This window comes from Epinephelus lanceolatus, chromosome 19 (genome assembly GCF_041903045.1).
Source record: "Epinephelus lanceolatus isolate andai-2023 chromosome 19, ASM4190304v1, whole genome shotgun sequence".
Classification (NCBI taxonomy): domain Eukaryota; kingdom Metazoa; phylum Chordata; class Actinopteri; order Perciformes; family Serranidae; genus Epinephelus; species Epinephelus lanceolatus.
The window spans coordinates 22,824,150-22,841,702 of record NC_135752.1 but is presented as its reverse complement, the minus strand read 5'-3'; the positions used below and the strand labels follow the sequence as shown (position 1 = coordinate 22,841,702).

General features: G+C 40.3%; 1 protein-coding gene across 1 annotated transcript; it reads right to left on the bottom strand.

The window, feature by feature from the left end:
- Window positions 1-2,185: 2,185 nt before the first annotated feature.
- On the bottom strand, window positions 2,186-7,233 carry ptgdsa (prostaglandin D2 synthase a). The gene is made up of 7 exons (XM_033646503.2): window positions 7,024-7,233; window positions 5,092-5,231; window positions 4,886-4,962; window positions 3,030-3,140; window positions 2,838-2,939; window positions 2,695-2,723; window positions 2,186-2,597 (listed from the first exon to the last, which is right to left on the bottom strand). The coding sequence occupies exons 1-6, from the start codon at window positions 7,117-7,119 to the stop codon at window positions 2,695-2,697; spliced, it is 555 nt and encodes a 184-aa protein (XP_033502394.1). The 5' UTR covers window positions 7,120-7,233; the 3' UTR covers window positions 2,186-2,597.
- Window positions 7,234-17,553: the final 10,320 nt, after the last annotated feature.

The window sequence follows — 17,553 nt, the reverse complement described above, 5'->3', positions numbered from 1 at the left end:
CCACAACACTACAGGAAACACAAAACTAAAAGAGCAAAGTCTCTTTATCTCTTCTTTGTGTGTGTGTCTGCATGAGTGGGGGCGATCCATTTAATCAGCAATGAATCACTGGACCTCAGAATCTGAGGCAAACAAACAGCCAATAAATACATGTCAGCAGATAATCGTCTTCTTCACAGGAGACATTTTGGCTCGTCACAGTAGGAAAAGCTCAGGTGTAAATAATGAAATTAATGATGGCTGAATTCCATTTATTTGCTTTGATTTGATTTCAGGTTCATGGTATTGTGCATGCCTGCTCGCTGTCACTCTCACTGGAACACTTCAACAGAACAGAGGCATCATTACTGTTATTAATAACACCTGTGCTTTTCCTGCTATGACAAGTCAAAATGTCTGCTGTAGGATAAGCCTGTTACTACAGCAAGAGTAGACAACCTGCAGTGCTGCATGGGGCTCTTCAGCCCCCCTCCAGTGCCTCTGGCTTTCAAGGTCTAAACTGATTCTTACACTATTCAACTGCAAAAATGTGTAACCACTGAATTAAAAACATTTCTCCACCTAAAATGTGCATTACATGCCTACGGCCTGGCACCATGGATGGATTACGAGACAGTGAGCCCCTGGGCACATTTATGCAAAAGGCCCCACCACCTCTCTTACATAGGAGCAAGACACACAGACCTTTTGGTGGTTTTGCCTCTTTTTTTGTGTCTCCTTGTAGTCATTCTGTGTCTCTTTGGGGTAATTTTGTGTCTTTGTTTGGATGCTTTGCATCACTTTTTGTTTGTTTTGCCCCTTACTGTGGTCATTTTGAGTCTCTTCCTGGTTGGTACGTGTCTCTTTGAGTGACATTTTGCAAGTGAAAGCAGGGGAGGCCCTCGACATTTTAGATCCCTGGGTAGGGCCCGCCCTGGGTGTAGGCAGTATGTACGCCACAACAACATAACTAGATAGCAAAGCCTCCTAAATAATAGAGGCCTTTTTTTGGGTGCTTGTTACACATTACCTGCTCTCTGGGGGAGATGGGCAAGTTATCCGTTGTCACGGGATCCACAAAACAGGCTGTATCTTTATCATGTCAAAACAGCAAACGCTCTCTGGCGCTCACTCAACTACCACTACACTACTGAAGGGAGTGTATGTGGAAAAACAGAAGATGAAAACAACAACAACAACAAATCTGTATTGAAATTTGCAAGAGAAGAGACAGTTATCGTTACCTCTAAACAGCTGGTGGCAGCAACAATCAACTCCTGGAGGTTGCATTGATTTACATTGTGAAGCATTAAAGCTCTAGTCAGTAAAAAGTGAGTTCTGCCAAACCTCCCTAGCATTGGCTAGTCTTGAGTCTCCCTAGGTTGGCAAACTATAGATTACAAATCCAAAAAAGCAAAAGTCTTGAAGCAAAATAAAGAATTTAATAGTCTTAGTGTAAGGTTAAAGAACCAAATAATCACAAATAGCCCACAACAGGGTAGCTAGCTTTCCGTAAAAGATACTGAGTGCTCAATTAGCCCTATTAGTGGAGTTGATAAACTAATTTAGACTTAATAGCCTGTTACCTTCATTATAAGGTTTAAATATGTATTTATTCTTTTTGGCCCAAAATGGCTTCTGTAGGGGCAGCCGTGGGTCAGGAGGTAGAGCGGGTCGTTCTCTAATTGGAAGATCACTGATCTGATGCCCAGCTTCACATGTCAAAGTCTCCTTGGTCAAGAAAACTGAACCCCAAAATGCTCCTGATGGCTGTGCCATCAGTATGTGAGCACATTTAAACTGAGTAGCAGGTGGCATGACATGTAGTGCTAAAGGCAAAAAAGGCACAATACAGGTGCAAGTCCATTATTCTTGTAGTAGTAAAGGTTTCCAACAACCTTTACCAGTAAAAGGCTGGATTACTCTCTGCCACTGTGTCTTTTCTGAAACTACCACAGGGGGCACCAAACTCAACATAGTGGCTTTGACTTGATTGTTAAATGTGCATTATAGGCTGTATGATATTATATTATCTTGCTAGCTTTAGCATTAGCTAGCACAAGATGGCACATTGTAGAGCTATGAGGTCTGATTCACAGCAGTAAAACACTGACGTGCAGTGATGTGTACTATCTGCCCCCTGGTGTTTATATGTGAACAACACCACCTGCACAAACTGTAGAATAAACACACACACAAACATGCATTTGCAATCAAGCTGGAGGTTAATATTGTTTATTTAACTCTGTCAACAATGTGGAAAAGCACAACTGATTATATTCAGGTGGTTAACATTAAAAACTCATAATTTGGCTGAAAAAAAGCTTGGTGACTTGGAAAAAACAGAAATGATTTAAATAGCCTGGGGGTTAATATTAGTATGTTTATCTATGTCAGTGCGGCAAAACCTTGGAAATAATGTAAAACACCACATAAAAGAGGAAGATGCATACATTTCATTGCTTTTGTTATTTTTGTAGCTTGAATGATGATGCTTGCTGAGAGAGTTCTTTAAAGTTCTTTATACAAAATCCCAGGAAACCGAAACCAGTGAGCACAGAGCTGGAGCGATATGTCAGAATATGCTTGCCACCGTCATCTCAGGTACATCAGGGACCCTAGAGGAAGTAACAGAAGGTCATTTACACTCATACACCTGAATGTACAAGTAACTCCCCTGGTTTTTGCATTTGAAATATAAAAAATAAGACTCACCTAACCAGATCTTGATGCTGGGCAATTTTCTGTTGGCCAGAAAACATAAGGGAAACTTTAGGGTCACTTAAGTCTCCTCATTATCCCTGTGTGTGCGTGTGTAAAATCTTTATGTGTAGATATGTGTGTATTCCTCACTTTACCTGCTGGAGGTGGAGTCAAGATAGACTGTGTGGGGAAACCCTGGAGCATAGCCAAGACTTTAAACTTCTGAATTACATCAGTTCTGACCGTTTGAGTGCGACCTGCAGACAAGTACAGAGACACATACAGTTGGTGTTGACTCTGCAGCTCACAGGTTTAGCATAATGTAAAAATGTGTGTGTGTGTCTCACCGTAAAGTGCCACCTGTGTGTACTCTCTGTGAAAAACCTTGTGTTTGACCACCAGAGCGTAGTCAGTGTAGTTTGTTTCCACCACAGTGATGTCCTTCACCATGTTGTGGCCTGACAGAAAACACAACACGGAAGTGAGGGACAGAGACTTCCTGTCATTCAGCATGACATATTAACCTAACCAGAGACATATGAGAATGAATGGAAATCCATGTAAGTGACATTGTAATGTTCTCTATAGGATAAAATAATATAATATAATATATTTCTGCTTTGCTTTCATTCTCATTCTTGCAACATTTATCATAAATCATTTTTACGGCACTTATAAATACATATTGACTGTAATGATTGTCACATGTCTTGCCTGGGCACTATGGCTTTTATTCATGTGCTCGTTGTGGTCATATGTGATCATGTGTGGTCATGTGGGTCACTTGACAAGAATATTTATTTATAAGCCTTAAATGATTCTTACAGTCCCCAGCTGGAATCAGATTGAGTAAGCAAATCAAATCCAATAAAAAAATGTGAAACTGTGCATCACATATCTACAGCCTGGCGCCATGGGTGGATCGTGAGACGATCGATAGACAATAGGAACCTGGGCACATTTCTGCAAAAGACCCCATCACCTCTCCTACTCCTGTATTGGCTCTTTTTTATGATTTTGTGTCTTCTTTTGTTGTTTTGCCCCATTTTGTAGCTATTTTGTGTATCTTTGCATCTCCTTGTGGTCTTTTTGTGTCTCTTTGTGGTTGTTTTGCCCCATTTTGTAGTTAATGTGTGACTCTTTGCATCCTCTTGCAGTCTTTCTGTGTCTCTTTGGGGATTTTTTTTTTACCCCATTTTGTAGCTATTTTATGTCTCCTTGCATCCTCTTGTAGTCTTTTTGTGTCTCTTTGTGCTTGTGTTGCCCCATTTTGTAGTTAATGTGTGATTCTTTGCATCTCCTTGTGGTCTTTTGTGGTTGCTTTGCCCTGTTCTGCTGTTAATTTAACTTTGTGGATGTTTTCCCCATTTTGTAGCTACTTTGTGTCTCTGCATCTCCTTATGGTCTTTTTGTGTCACTTTGTGGTTGTTGTGTCAAACCAAAATCTTCTGCTTGTCGTCTTCACTTATCTTGTTTTGTAGTTATTTTTTGTATCTTTGCATCTTCTTGCAGTCTTTTTGTGTCTCTTTGCATCGTCTTGTGTTCCCTTTGTGTCTCTTTGGGAATGTTTTTCCCCATTTTGTAGCTTTTTTGTGTCTCTTTGCATCTCCTTGTGGTCTTTTTGTGTCTCTTTGAGGTTGTTTTGCCCCGTTCTGTTGTTAATTTGTGTCTTTTTGCATCTTCTTGTAGTTTTTTGTGTCTCTTTGAGGACGTTTTCCCCCATTTTGTAGCTATTTTGTGTCTCTTTGCATCCTCTTGCAGTCTTTTTGTGTCTCTTTGTGGCTGTCCTACCTTTTTTGGTAGATAATGTGTGTGTCTTTGCATCCTCTTGTGTTCCTTTTGTGTCTCTTTGGGAATGTTTTTCCCCATTTTGTCTCTTTGCTTCTCCTATTAGTCTTCTGGTGTCTCTTTGTAGTCATTTTGAGTCTCTTCCTGGTCAATACTTGTTAATTTCAGTGACATTTTGCCAATGAAGGCCAGAGGGGAGCCCTGATACTTTGGGCCCTGAGGCTTGCTCAGTGATCCATCTGTGGTTGCGGATATTTGCTCGCACTGTTGCAGATCCAGACATACATTTTTTTTTGCTCTACTGCTGGGAACACTCACTCAGTGCCAGTCAAAAATTTACACTGTAACTAAGTAAACCTGTCTTCTCATTCCTGGGAAGGTTGATGAGTCAGATTAAAAGTGAGCAGAAACTTACGTGTGCTGAAGTAGGTGAACTCTCCAGGTACGTTGGTCTTCTCATAGTGATACACCTTCATCTGACAACCTAATGGTCTGCAGCACACAGAGGAAACACAATGTGTCTTTATCTTTTCTGAACCTCACTCCATGCATCCCCTTGTCCTCTCTCTTATTTGACCAGCACATACACTTGTGTTTATTTTTGTGCACAGACAGACTCACGTGGCATCCCACATTGTGAGATTAACGTTTCCGTTTGGCAGAGCTGTGACGATGCCCATGGAGGCCTTCAGTTTGTCTCTGTAGGGGGCAAAACCCGGAGAGTCATAGGCCAGGCCCACCCGGTACCATCTCCCTGCGAACTAAACACAAAATCAAGTGGACATATTAACGATCTTGAGTTTCTGAACATTAATTTCACTGTTACACCTGTGCATATATTTTGTCATTGTCAACACATCCTTGGAAAACACTAAAACCAATAATGCATAAGAGGCACAGAGAAGTTTGGGTACTGATAAAAAGCAAATGTGACTAAGTGCAAAGAAAACAGATTCAGTGAGTAAATGATGACGTACAGTCATGATGTACTGCAATGCACGCACACAGGGCTGTTGCCAGAACCCTTCGAAGAGCACAGAGTTGTATTGTTAGTTGCTCAAAACTCTCTATTTCCATTGTCCCGTGTGCTTGCTATTATTATAATTCATTATTTTCTTTTATATTTGAGGTTTGGCTGGTGCTTTATTACATATTCTACCGTGGCACCTGACTGGAAAAGTGGCACAACAATAGTAGTACAGTAGTGGCTGGAAAAAAGCACATAAACCTGCTTTTTTTTCAATTTCCTGTCCATTAAGTTAAAATTTGTGCTGCATTTGAATGGAAACATCCTGTTTTTGATACAGCAGTGGTTGACGCACTTCCTCTGTGTCATAAATTGAGCCTTCAATTTACTGAAAGAATGTACCTGGAGGCAGACAAAATTATTATTCTCTAGCCATTGCATTGTGCAATTAACATTTGCTTCATAATGATAAGTTAAAGCAATAAAACTGTGTTAAAAACTTTTCACTTTAAGGAAGCAATAAGGTGTGTGTGGGAGTGACTCAAAATAAAATACAGTGCCCATATTCATCATGATGAAGGAACATGTCCCACGGTGCAGCTGTGTAGCTCATCTGTATTTAATAGTTTTGGACCAAAATGGAGTTCTATGACACAGAGGAATAAAGTGCATCAGGCTTTGCAAGCAGTTCTTGTTAATTAGACTTATCCTTTAATGTGCATTGCAATATTTACAAAACAGTTTTTTACACATACATGCAGGGGTGGTGTCGATATTTTTAGCATAAATTGCCCCACTGGGAAAACAAGTGAGCTGTATTTGTACTCCGCTGCAAACACTGCCGCTAACCACAGCATTTCCTCATATCTGTACATAGATCCTGTTAAACACTGACTGGACGGAACGAGTGTGAATGTTGGATTCAGATGGGATATACTGTCTGTATGCTGCTTTATTGTCTTTGAGCTGCTTCAGGCTTTGTACAAAAGGGAAATCATAGCGTAAGTTACTAGCTCGCCGGCTGGATGTTGTCCAATATTCAACATTAACCCACAACAGATTGGCAAGTGACTGACCCTCTGATGAAGACGAAAAAATCTCACCATAGAGATCTTTAAAATGCTTCTGGGATAAATTGAGAATCAAATCAGCCACAGGAAACACATGAAGGCATTTCTCATGATGTGTTTACCCTGGGAAATGTCAGACTGACCTCTCTCAACCTCTCGTGTGTGAGGAAACCAGGAAAATAAGGATTCACAAATTTATTAATCATAACAATTTGTCCTGAGGCGAGACTTAATCCCATAATGTTTGTTTTGGGTCACTGTTCCTAAACTTTGACTGCACACATAGTTTTACTCATAGCCACACACATATGGGCACGTTGTCACTCTCACTCTTGCTATTCTTCTCTTATGCAAACACACACACACACACACACACGCACAGGACACAGCGTTCCCTCATCATATCTTGATACATGACACATAATGAGAGAAGAACCTTTAACAAATCAAACCCTTTGATGCTTTAAACAAGCATTATAAAAAAGTAGCGTGGATGTGTGTGTGTGTCCATCTTACCTCCTGCAGGTTGAAATCTTTCTGCGGCTTCACATCTGCGTCCACCATCATCCCGCACAACATCACCATGACAACGGTGACCCCAGTGGTCCTCATGGCTGCGTGGAGCAAGGAAGCGGCCAAGTGAATAGGCTGAAAGGTTGAAAGAGAGTATCGGACCCGAGCCTAAAGTGAACTGTAGGCAGTTCAGGCAGGTACAGAGTGGCAAAGCCTGTGGCAATGTTTGTTTTTCTCCTGATCCACCCACCTGGTTGTCAGCCAATCATCATTGGGGATCAGGGAACACTGGCCAAGTGTTGAGGATGTGTGGTTCCAAAAACACCCCTGAGTAGTCTCACATCCCATAGGCGCAGCAGTTTATCATGCTTGCGGTCTCTTGACATCAGCTGAAGTTCATGTGCTGCCCTCACAAGCAAAGACACACTGGTTTCACAAGACTTTGTCTCACAAGAAAAAAGTTAGACGGTTCAGCATCTCAAGAGACTTTTACATAGTAGAAGATGTCTTCAAGTCATTTTCACCACACTAGTTCTGCATTCAAATGTAAAAGTATTCATTATGCAGAATGGCTCTGGTCAGTGCTATGTTACATTATTAGATTATGAACTTGTGCACATCCCCTGATGAATATTTTGCACACCCTGCACAAAACTTGTTATAATTTTTCTATTCCGTATTTATGTTCTTGACTGTGGCGGTACTTTGCCTTTATTTTATTTCCCCTTAACATGTTCACTGTATGTTAATGTATGCACCAAAGACCAAAGCAAATTCCTTGTAAGTGAAAACCTACTTAGTAATAAATCTTTTCTGGATCATTTCAACACATTTTCATCCCAACTCGTCAAATACTGACGCTTTGTCAGTGGACCTTAACGTCAAAGTATGACGCACTAGACTTCTGCATCAGTTTTAGACATTCACGGACGGCGCCTTAATTGAGGCTTGTTACATGCATTGTGTCTTTTCGAAAATAGCATTTCTTCTTTTCACAGTGTCTGCTCGTTACATGCATTCAGTGTTTTACAAAATATCCTTACTACGCACTTTGCTGTGTTAGTGTCTGCTGCATCGATGTCTCATCCACTAACAGGCACTGTCAGAAAAAGCCGCCGGTCATTATGTATCATACCGCCCCAAAAGGTGCCTCTATACATCTGTATCTATCGCCAGCTGGGAATGAGAAGAGGCTGGCATGTAAGTAGTACTTTAACGTTGGTCGAAGTGGAACTATTTTATTGATTAATCTGTAACAATGCATCATATTTTAGAAGCTGATTGTGTCTTGTGTGTAAAATCTTAGTGTGTAAAGTATCTTGTAGCTATAACTTTAAAATATTAGTAGTGGAGTAATACAAATACAATATCTTGAGTAGAATTATAAACAGTGGAGGAGGACATACTCAAATCCTGTGCTTAAGTAAGAGTACTAATACACTTAAAAAAACTATGTTACTAATAAAAGTCCTGCATTAAAAATGTTACTTAAGTAAAAGTGTTTAAGTACAATCAGGAAAATGAATTTAAATATTAAAAGTAAAAATACTCAATGCAGAAAAAACATTACATTTTTTTTGCATGAAAAAATTACTTAAACGATTAAAGGGAAAAGTTGTTAATTCATTTTTTAATCAGTCAACAAATGGTTTCTGCTGCACTATGTAAAAACTCTTCATTTGTAAAGTGCCGTCCCTTAAGTAATCAAAATAACTGGAGTTGAAAGAACAATACTTCTCTCTGAAGTGTAGTGGGAAGAAGTCATATGTGGTATTAAATTAAAACACTACCTCAATTTTGAAGTAAGTAAATGTACTTAGTTACATTCCATCACTTTTTATAAAGTGGCAGCAAACCAAAATACTTGTGTACTGAAGTGCAAAACATTTCCATCACTGCCACAAATACCTTCTTAACACTTGGCTTGATTTGCAGTTTGATAATGACCATTATAAAACAGGACAAGTTTGCACAACTGCAGTCTGAAATGTTACTCATAATTACCGCTCATGTCATGACAAGAGAAAGCAGTCATACATTTCTGTAGAAAGGTTCCCAGGTTCATTTTGAAACTCCTTTTCAGGCTTCAGTTTCACAATCCTCCATTTCAGGGTTTCTGTCTTGTTGACTTAATTTCCCAGAAAGCAAAAGAGAAAGGGGCATATACTAACGCTGTTAAAGCTAAACAATAAAAGTAACTGTAGAAGCTTTAAGGTCTAATTTGTATTACTGAGGTCGGGTCAAGCAGCTTGACATTGCTAAAATTAGGCCTGAGGCTGTAATGGATGTTGTGGGCCAGCAGTGAGTAAATGAGTGTACAGAACATACAATCGATGTTGAAAGTGGGTTTGGAGGGAGGTGTGTTTGCAGGACACAAGAAGTCACTGTGAAGTCCTTCAGAGGCATCATGGGTGTAATTCAATTTCTGTTTCCTCTAAAAGATTTTATATGGTGTAGTAAATTATATTTTAAAGAAAAAAATAGATCCCCACAGAGTATGAGATGAGTCAATAAATGTCTTGAATTCAACAGCACAAGATATAGTAGAGGAACAAATCCACAAAGGGGCTTTTGGTTTTGAGGTAGAGTGAAGCACAACCATGTTTGTAGCATTAATATATCTAGTTTTTGAAATGGATGGTTGTATAAAACTATTTTACCGCCATCTGAAATGGTGGCCGAGACCATATATTCTTTGTTCATCAAACAAACGATAGCCATTTGGGGTGGTTGTGGCTCAGAGGCAGAGCGGGTCGTCCACTAATCAGAAGATCAGCTGCTCAATCTGTGGCTCCTCCAGTCCACATATTGATGTGTCCTTGAGCAAGATACTGAACCCCAAATTGCTCCCGATGGCTGTTCCATCGGTGTGTGAGTGTATTAAAAGAAGACTGAGTAGCAGGTGGCACATTATATGGTAGCCTTGACCACCTATGTGTGAATGGGTGAATGTGACTCATGGTGTAAAAAGTGCTTTGAGTGGTCAAATGACTAGAAAGGCACTATACAAGTGCAGGTCCATTTACCATTTGGCTCTCATCTCCACAGGATGCCTCATTGTCACACCTGAGTAAGAGACCAGTCTTCAAACTTGATTGGGCACTACTGTCACAATGACATGTGACTCTGTGATGTCACCGAGCCAACTGAGGGTTTCTGTTTCCATCTCTTTCTTGCCTCTTAACCATTGAAGGGGGCTCCTGCTCCTAGACCTCTGAAGACTCTCTTCCCCTGAACCTCCATGGAGGTAAAACGTAGGCAGGAGGACCTTCTACATCCTTCCCGTCCTCTCACATCTGCATACTCACAATAGATTCTCCCTGAATGTGGCATGCTCCCAGCAGACACAGAACCTGAAGATCAGAGAAGTTAGTGTGCCAAACACAACGTTTGCAACTAACTCGCCAACAACAAGGAGAACCAAGTCGAGTTAGCACCAGACTTCTAACTCTGCAAGGATACCCGAGCGAACGGTGACCTCTGATCTGCACCTTTGGAACAAGGACACAGCAAGGACAGCATTGGGAACCACAGTTCTTTCCACCCTTCAACTGCTGGCAAACAAAAGCAGCATGACACAGCATCTCTTTTCCCCCTTCAACCATGGACTGGTAATGTAACCACTGGGCATAGCAAGCTAGCGCAGCAGTACAAGCTGAGCAGGACTGTTAGCCTTTATCACTCTATGTGTTACATGTATTGATAAAGTGTTTTCAACGAGTTATTGTTGTGACTGTTGCAGCTATTGATCACTTGGCTTCACCAAAGCTAAAAGATGTTAGTTTGCTGCTGCTTTACACAGACAGAGTCTCGCATGCGACTAAACATCCTCTGTAACAACCCAGACCCTTTGCGACACGTATCACACCCACATATACTCACTCACACATTGGCTTTCAACATAGCTACACCCAAAGAGGGAACTCAAAGTTGCCGCTTCATCTCCTTTGTCTTTGTCGTGACTGACCACACGGTCAGGCAAACCTGCCTTGGTTAATATTGCACAAGAGTGAATGAATAGTCACCTCTGCTATGTCAAGAACTCTGAAATCCTTCAAACTTTACTTGAAGGATTTCAATTTTGATACTTTGAATCACAAGCTCCCAATAATGGGAGATTTGGTGCGAGGTCAGGTCAGGATACAATATACAATACGATACAATATCATTGTGATTTATTTATTTATTTTTTACATTTTGTGACATAGTGAGTATTGCAATAACTTATTTAGCCATTTATTACGTTTTTTCAGCTGCAAAGTATGTCCCTACTTGAAAATGTTTTGAAATTTGTTTTATCTGATAAGATGAAGTATTCAGTCTGTTCATCTCACTTCAGTGAGTTTTATTGAAGCAAAATGTATCAAGTAAACCTGAAAGCAACAGATTTTATGGCTCTAAAACGATACCAAAAGTTTAATTTGTATTTTTTCAAATTGATAATTCATATCATGAAAAAAATCTATTCAACATTGTCATGCAGGATATTGCAAAACTATGCTGTACTAATTTCTCCGCACACCAGATAAATATGTCTGTTATTATTAAAGTAAGGAACCTGAAAATAAATATGTAGCAACCTATGAAAGTAGTTTAGTGGCAGAGCAGGCGCCCCATGTACAAGGCTGTTGCCGCAGTGGCCGGGGTTCGAATCCAGCCTGTGGCCCTTTGCTGCATGTCATCCCCCCTCTCTCTCTCCCCCTTCACGCTTACCTGTCCTGTCCAATAAAGGCAAAAAAAAAAAAAAAAAGAAAGTAGGTTGTGTCACCAGTCCACAACAGATAACTCATGCAGCCAGCACACGCAATGGGGCCCTATTGGAGTAAATATCAGAAGAGAAAGTTCAGTTAAGGACTAGATGTTACAATCCTTGATGCACATGCATGAGACTATGAGTGGGGGTAATAAAGCGGGAATAATAGTGTCATCTGGGGATCTGAGTGGGAGCCAAAGGCTTAGATGGACAGAAAAGTAGGAAAGAGCAAAGTAGATGGAAAAGTAAGAAGGAGCATAGGGGAGGCAGAGCGAAGGAGAGACCTCTGCACGGACTGAACTCCCCCTGCTGGACCGGGCCGTACACTCTACCTCCCAGTGCTCCCTCATTTTGATAAGGGAAGAAAAAACTAACAGGAGAAAAACATACCTAACTTTAATCGAGGTGGAGTTTAACTGGTCGAGGGTAAAAGCTTCACTGGGGTCATGATGTGGGTACCCCCCACTGGTGTTTCAATGATAGACCCACAACACCTCCAAAGGGCTCTTCGGCAACACCTGGCCTCCCAGATGCGTCCCCCCTCTGCTTTTACTCCCCTGTACCCTGCTGTTGTGAGTGGTATTTTGGGGCCCAGGTGGCATCTTTCCTCTTAATCCATAGCCACCGGCTTGCCTGTTCGGTTGTGCCAGAGATCTTTGATGGCCTGACGCTGGGCTTGGCCTCGAATTCCAATTCTGACCTGCCTATGAAGCCTCTGCAGCCCACTTCAACTGGGCAAACCAAATGACACAAACCATTAAAAAACAAGATATAACTATATATAAACATTTATTTATCACTGTAACTTCTTTACTTTCCTGATACTCATACACTTTTATGCCATTTAGAATGAATGTATGATTGTACAGAGGTGTGTGATGTATGATGTGTGTATGAGTATGACGGTATGGATGCTTGCGTGTATATTTACATGTAGTTTTACATTTTTTAATGTAAAATATTATGTTTATTTTTAAACTTTTCTTAACAAAAACTCTGCACCTATTTCATAACTGTGAGCATGAATGTTAATAAGCTCAAACTCATAATTTATGTTTTCTTTGATAAACATATATGATGATACAATGTTGGCTCACACAAGCTGCATGACACAATATTTTCATAAATGAAAACTTCAATCAATGAGGAAAAAAGCAAAGCAAAAATCTGTTTTTGTTTTTCCATTCAAATCAGTGATATAAAATGATATTTAGCCTTCCAATACTAAACTCTGTGATGCAACAGCATGAGAGGTACTGGATGAGCAAGCTGTTTTTTCCTGATTTAATACAGTAGTCCTTTAAGTATTATGTACTACATGTGACATTGGACAGAATAGTTTGATTGTTAGACTGCCTAAAGGGGCCATTCATACTGTTTATTAATTCATAACAAAAGAAAAAAAAACACAATTTATTAAAAAAAAAACAAAAAGACAAACAAATGCTTTTTAGGTCAGTTTTACTGGAAGTTATCTAACAGGAAATTGTCCAAGTGTGACCCAAAGTAAACTGCCTGACCCAGTGTTTGGTACATTGAGCACAGCGTTTCTAGGGTAAATGGCCGTGCTGTTAACTTGTTACAATATCACTGCCATGTTTTGGGTTTTTAATAGTCAAAATCTGTGGGGTTGAGCTACACGCAGCAGGTGTCAATCAAATAAAGTGTTTCAACAACCTGAGTCAAAGTGAACAATTTAAATAGTTTTTATTAATAATGATTTTCCATTTGCAGCTTTTATCTCATTCTCTTGAAATACACGATGTATACAGCTAGCCTTCAGTGGACAAGAGGACATCAGTGTGTCACACACACAGCACACCTCACAGACCTCCCCCTACACACTCCGCACAAGCCGCCACCTGTGCGACGAGACCACAAAATAAAAACAATAAAAACTTTCACACATATAGGCAGACGTGTACAAACTCGTTTCCTTCTCTAGCAATGCTCGATGTTCCTGAAGACCACGACGGGGAAAAACAGACAAACAATAAGTGCAAAAAGCAGCGTGGGAAGATGTTGATCAGAGGTATGAGGGACAGCGAGACCAGAGACACAGAAATGTTACAATTCTTCAGCCAGGGCTCCTGAATCACTCTAAGGCCTGTAATGATCTCCACATTACAAACTTAACTAGGATTTTAGAAGTGTCTTGTTTTTTGATCACCAGTGTTTTTTACAGTGCTTTTACAATCAGAGACTCTGATCAAGTTGATTGATCTAACGAAGCACTGGGAAGACTGGTGGTGACAGTTTGATGCCTCTTGAGGCTTTTTCACAAGATTGGTCACTTTGGAGCTCAACCCAATAAACGTATGTTCACCAAATTTATAGTCGGAGTGTGTTAGGGGGCTGAAATAAATCAGTTTAATTGGTCACATAACGTTAAAACAGGCAGAGGACCTGGAAAATGGTCATTTGTTTCTGAGCTGAAAAAAAAAATGAGGAAGAAAATAAAAATATCAGCAGGCCAACTAAACCATTTAGATGTTTTAAATTTGTTTAACATATGAATAAAGTTTCATTTTCATAAACATATTTCTACAGTAGTTTGAAGGAGCAGTGTGTAGGATTTAGTGGCATCTAGTGGTGAAGAAGCTGAAGAATCTCCCAATTAGGATTCCTTTGGTTTTTGGGGTTCAGGGGGGTTTTATTCGGAGACGAATTGTCCGCAGAGGTCTCTTTCTCTCCATAACAAACGGACCAGGTGATTAAAACAGGTAAAAACACTGACTACAGCAGTTTCACACTATAAATCGGAGTTTTTCCAACGCTGTTTGGCTCGTCGCAGAGGGCTGAACTAGAGTCAGTGTTTGGTTTGTCCACTCTGGGCTGCTGTAAAAACATGGTGGTGCCACATGGCAATCTCCATGGACAAGGACCCACTCCCTATGTAAATATAAACGTCTCATTCTACACAATTCTTATTTTCAGGTGATCATATACTAAAGAAAACATACTTATTATAGTTCATTTCTGCCAATAAATCCCCTTAAATCCTACACACTGTTCCTTAAAGTTGTAATCATTAGGTCTGTTCATTAGTCCTCTGCTGCAATGATAAAATGATGACATGGTGCCTCCTTCACTCTCCCTTTTACGAGAAAGGACATAGCGCCCCCCTGTGGTCAAACAGGTGTCTCAAAACTTCTATACACCCTGCCCCACTCCCTGCAGGCCTTCAGTTGACATATCCGGTTTAACGATCTACATTTGAAACAATATTTATGAGCTGAGAAACAGTAAATTGGCTCCTGGTCAACATCTATTACTACACCAACTGAATCCAAAAAAAGTTCCTCCCTGGCTGGTTCCTAGTGCCTTTTATAAAAAGGTAAAAATAAAAGAAGAAACAAAAACAAAAACTGCCATTCGATTGTCTTACACTCATGCATGAATCCCGTTTTATACCAAAATCACAAAAGCTCTGACTTCACGCAAAGAAAACAAAAGTAAACACATACAGCAATCAAAGTATAAACAATCGAAGTATAATTAACAGTTCCTTCAAAAAAATAATAATTTAAACTTATTAAAAAAAAAAAGAAGAAGTGAAAAATGGAAACATCGTATTGAGAGTGCTCTGCCGTGGGACTGTTTGGTCAGGGTTAACAAACCCCTCAGCCACAAGCATCATAACAGCCAAACTGTGTTCCCTTAGATACGTAAATTACACTTTATATCATCATCATCGTCATTGGTCACTCATTTGCTATTTCAGACATTCATGAGAACATTACACACTCATTAAAGAATAAATATAAGTGAGAGCGAGACTCTTTGAGCCACAGAGGAGGCAGGGATGAATCTCAATTTCTGTCAAACGGCTTTGTTGGTCTTTCCCCCGAAACAGGGAAATAATAGGTGAGAGCAACTTTGACGATCACTGTCAGCAGACTGCAGCCGCCAAGGTCAACTGTGTCAGTCAGTGCAAAGTACCAACTAAGAAAAGCCGTTTAAAGATATCGAGAATCAGTCTGCGGAGAACAACAAAGCGTTGCTGCAAGAAAACTAATGATGAATAAGTCCTCTACACTACAGCCAGTTACACAACCACTATTGGCGACAGCCAGCCTGGCTGTACTGTAGGTGGCCTGGGATGTGGTCAGTTGCAAAAGTAAGACAAGAAGTCACAGGGTAATGGCAGACTACGCACAACACACATCGGCAAAAGATATTTGCGAACAATTCTGAGTGTGTAGTTGGAGCTTTAGGTCACCAGAACAATCTTAAAAAAGCCCGCCCCATCAAACACTAAACAAACTCCAATTAGGAATGAATATAACTACAGTTTAAACCATTGTCTGAACATCAGCACAACAAGATGAAGCAGACATGGCAGAGAATAGAGGCTCGGTACCTGACGCAGACAGAAAGGATCAAACGGCGGTGCCAGCTCGGAGGGATGGAGGGCCAAGGACAGGGAGGAAAGAGAATAGAGATGGCTGAAGGGAAAGGACCAGTGGTTGGCAGACAGATGATGAAGGCGTGAAGTAAAGGTGCTGAGCAAACGGAGTCTCGGGCATACAATATCTATAAGACAACCCCCCCAAAAAAGAAAAAAAAAAAAAAAAAAAAAAAACAAGTAACGAATACCTAGAAGATAAATTAAGGTTACAGTTTGGACTAAGACCGGAAGAGACTCAAAGGAAGACAAGACGCTGTGACAGCAGCCTCGCAAACAGTGGCGCCCCCAGAAATATTTTGTATTTTGCCCCGGAAAGGGCCACTGACAATCTTGGGGTGGCACATCAAAACACCATAACTGAATTTCAGGAATTTGATTATGCTGTTAAAGTACGTAGGCTTGTTGAAAACTAGGTCAATAAGAGACTTAAGGAATCACACAGTACTTTGGTTTCTTATTTTACAGTTAACGTTACTAAAGATCTGATGTGCGCAGACTGATAGTGGAACAAATGTAGTAAGTATCAATGCATGTTTGCTGATAGGCTTGGGCAAGATCATGGTATTACGGTATACCAGGGTATTAAAAAATCCTGACTTTATGATTTTCAATACCGACAAAAATTCAGTCAGTCCTCTTTCTATTAAACTTATTGTGTAGTGAACAGCACTCACCACCAGAGGTCAGTCTCTATTCTCCACTGGTGGAACAGGCAGCTGGTGGTTGTGGGGATAACATTACAGTACTGTAAATGGCACATTTTTACATCTAACTCGGTAAATTAATGGTTTATTTCGACCAAATCAGAGCTGCTCATTGTTGGGACAGTGGACTAACTACCTAAAGGACTAACAAGACTAACCAAGTCGGTTTTGGTAAGTTTAATTTTGTTTCTGTCATGTTTGAATGAAGTATGTTTAATTGTGGGTTAACAGGTCAATTACGTTAGTCTTTGTGTGTTTAAAGAGAGAAACTTGAATTGTTGTATTCTGTTGTTAAATAAGGAAAATATACTTACTATTTATTATACTGCAGAAGCTAAGTCTCGCTAGTCGTGGGGTTGGGTTAGTGCCGCACAATAATACGGTCTTATAATGTATACCCTGGTGAAATTTCAGGAACGTATGAAGGTATTAAAAATTAGATACCATCCAAGCCTTTTAGAGGATTCTTTGTTCTTCAAACAGGGTGGTTGTCCTTTTCATGAAAAAAGACTGAGATATCTTGACGTGACATTTTAAGGGACCCCTTTGAAAATGTGCCAGTTGTTCCCTCACCAAAATTTAACCTTATTGCAAGGCTTCATTCAGCCCCCACCCCGCTTTGCCAATGTGGTCGGTACCAATTGATGCCTAAGGTTGTCTAGTTT